The sequence below is a fragment of the Arachis duranensis genome, chromosome 7 (assembly GCF_000817695.3).
Source record: "Arachis duranensis cultivar V14167 chromosome 7, aradu.V14167.gnm2.J7QH, whole genome shotgun sequence".
Lineage (NCBI taxonomy): Eukaryota > Viridiplantae > Streptophyta > Magnoliopsida > Fabales > Fabaceae > Arachis > Arachis duranensis.
Window position 1 is genome coordinate 72,997,357 of NC_029778.3, and position 1,708 is coordinate 72,999,064.

General features: G+C 33.5%; 1 protein-coding gene across 1 annotated transcript; it reads right to left on the reverse strand.

Annotated features, from left to right (window-relative positions):
• Positions 1 to 294: 294 nt before the first annotated feature.
• Positions 295 to 1,315, reverse strand: LOC107459435 (uncharacterized). Its single transcript, XM_016077667.2, has one exon. The coding sequence runs from the start codon at positions 1,259 to 1,261 to the stop codon at positions 734 to 736; it is 528 nt and encodes a 175-aa protein (XP_015933153.1). The 5' UTR covers positions 1,262 to 1,315; the 3' UTR covers positions 295 to 733.
• Positions 1,316 to 1,708: the final 393 nt, after the last annotated feature.

Here is a 1,708-nt window from a genome sequence, read left to right on the forward strand (position 1 = left end):
TTGATTTCTTAATCCAATCTACCATTTCTGGTGGATTAGTCAAGCTGGCCGTATAGACCTGTTTTGTCACATTAATATAAACCAACAAAGAAATTGAAAATACTAAAGCTGTCTTTTTTTTTTATTATTCTATAGGTTAGATGTAATCATTAAAATTCACATTATCTTGAATGTTGCATGAATCAGTATGGATACTAAAGATGTTTCTTATATCAAAGATTGATTAAATTTGAAAATAAATCATACTATCAAAGATAAAACCATTACAATGATATTTGAAAACATGGTTACAATAATATAAGAGCAATGCTAGGGAGCCAGCAATTTTTGTGATTGTTAGCCATCAACTAATCATCAATGATGATTTGATGGTGTGAGATTGGTGTGAGATTTCATCCAATGACTCACCTTCCTCTGCTGGTTATATGCTGGCCAAAATTCAATAAAACTGCTGGCCCCTAGACTTTTCCATAATTATAATTGAGTACATAACGAAATCACACGAATGAAACTTGAAACTAACTATACCATGAATAAAACTAAACCAAATAATAATAATAATAATACCAGAAAGTGCCACCAAAGTTGATAAATAACCGTAGCAGTAGACAGAACATACACAACAAAGAGAACTACTTCAAGATCAACATTAATCCATTATTTATATAGTAGTAGCAACTAGCTAGTGGTCCATTACCGCATTCGCCACGTTCTGCCTTGACTGAATGGTTTATTATTGGTCAGATTGCTGGTGTGTCCTGCTGCTTGCACTCCACAACTTACTATAAAGAAAGGGTCCCAAAATGGTCAATACAAAGAAGAAGAAGGAGATAAATTTTCCCCATCTAGCACTCACGGCGTCAGGTTGTATGGCAGCCACGTTAAAGCCATATGTAAATGACAAGGCATATAGGGAAGCCAGTATTGCGTAATTCTTGGAGGACTCCAATAATATGTAAATCATGGACAACAAGCTAGAATAAAAGCATATGCTGTTGCCAATTACAAAGATAACAAATGCTCTTGGCTGGTGGGAACCCATTATAGATTCTCCTGCCCGATGCAGAGCACTATCATCCTGCCATACTCCACCTGGTGGGGTGATCACAGCCTGATAGGTTGCTGTTGCTATTAATGCAACTATGGTCATGTACAGACCATTTTTAACTTCATCATTTTTTATCCCCACACTTGTGTGTGAATGTGATTGCTCAAAATGATGATATCTGTTGTTGATGTTGTTAGGGGTGGTGATGTCCATGTTCACTATTACTTGTGTATTAGTGGGTGGTATGTAATGAGGTTTGGCTGAATAATGAACTTGATTCTTCTTGGCGTTAATGAAATTCATTTGTCTAAATATATAGACCAAAAAATCTTGACCAGATCTGCTAGTTCCTAACGCAGTCCATTGACTCCATTTAAGTCTTCTAATAATCCGAGGACGTTCTACGTACCCAACATGCGGACTAGTGCCTTACAGCTTACAGGTAATGGGTAAATAGTATGTCAGGATCCACCATTATTTTAAAATAAATTAGTACCTAAGATATATAAAATATTTATATTTATAATAATTTATTTAATATGTTATTATTTTAATCATGAAAAATAAATAAATGTTAAAATAATTTATTTTTTATGTATATATTTTTCTATTATATTATTCAATAAGGCTTTGTGATAAAAATTAAAGTATTTATTTTAT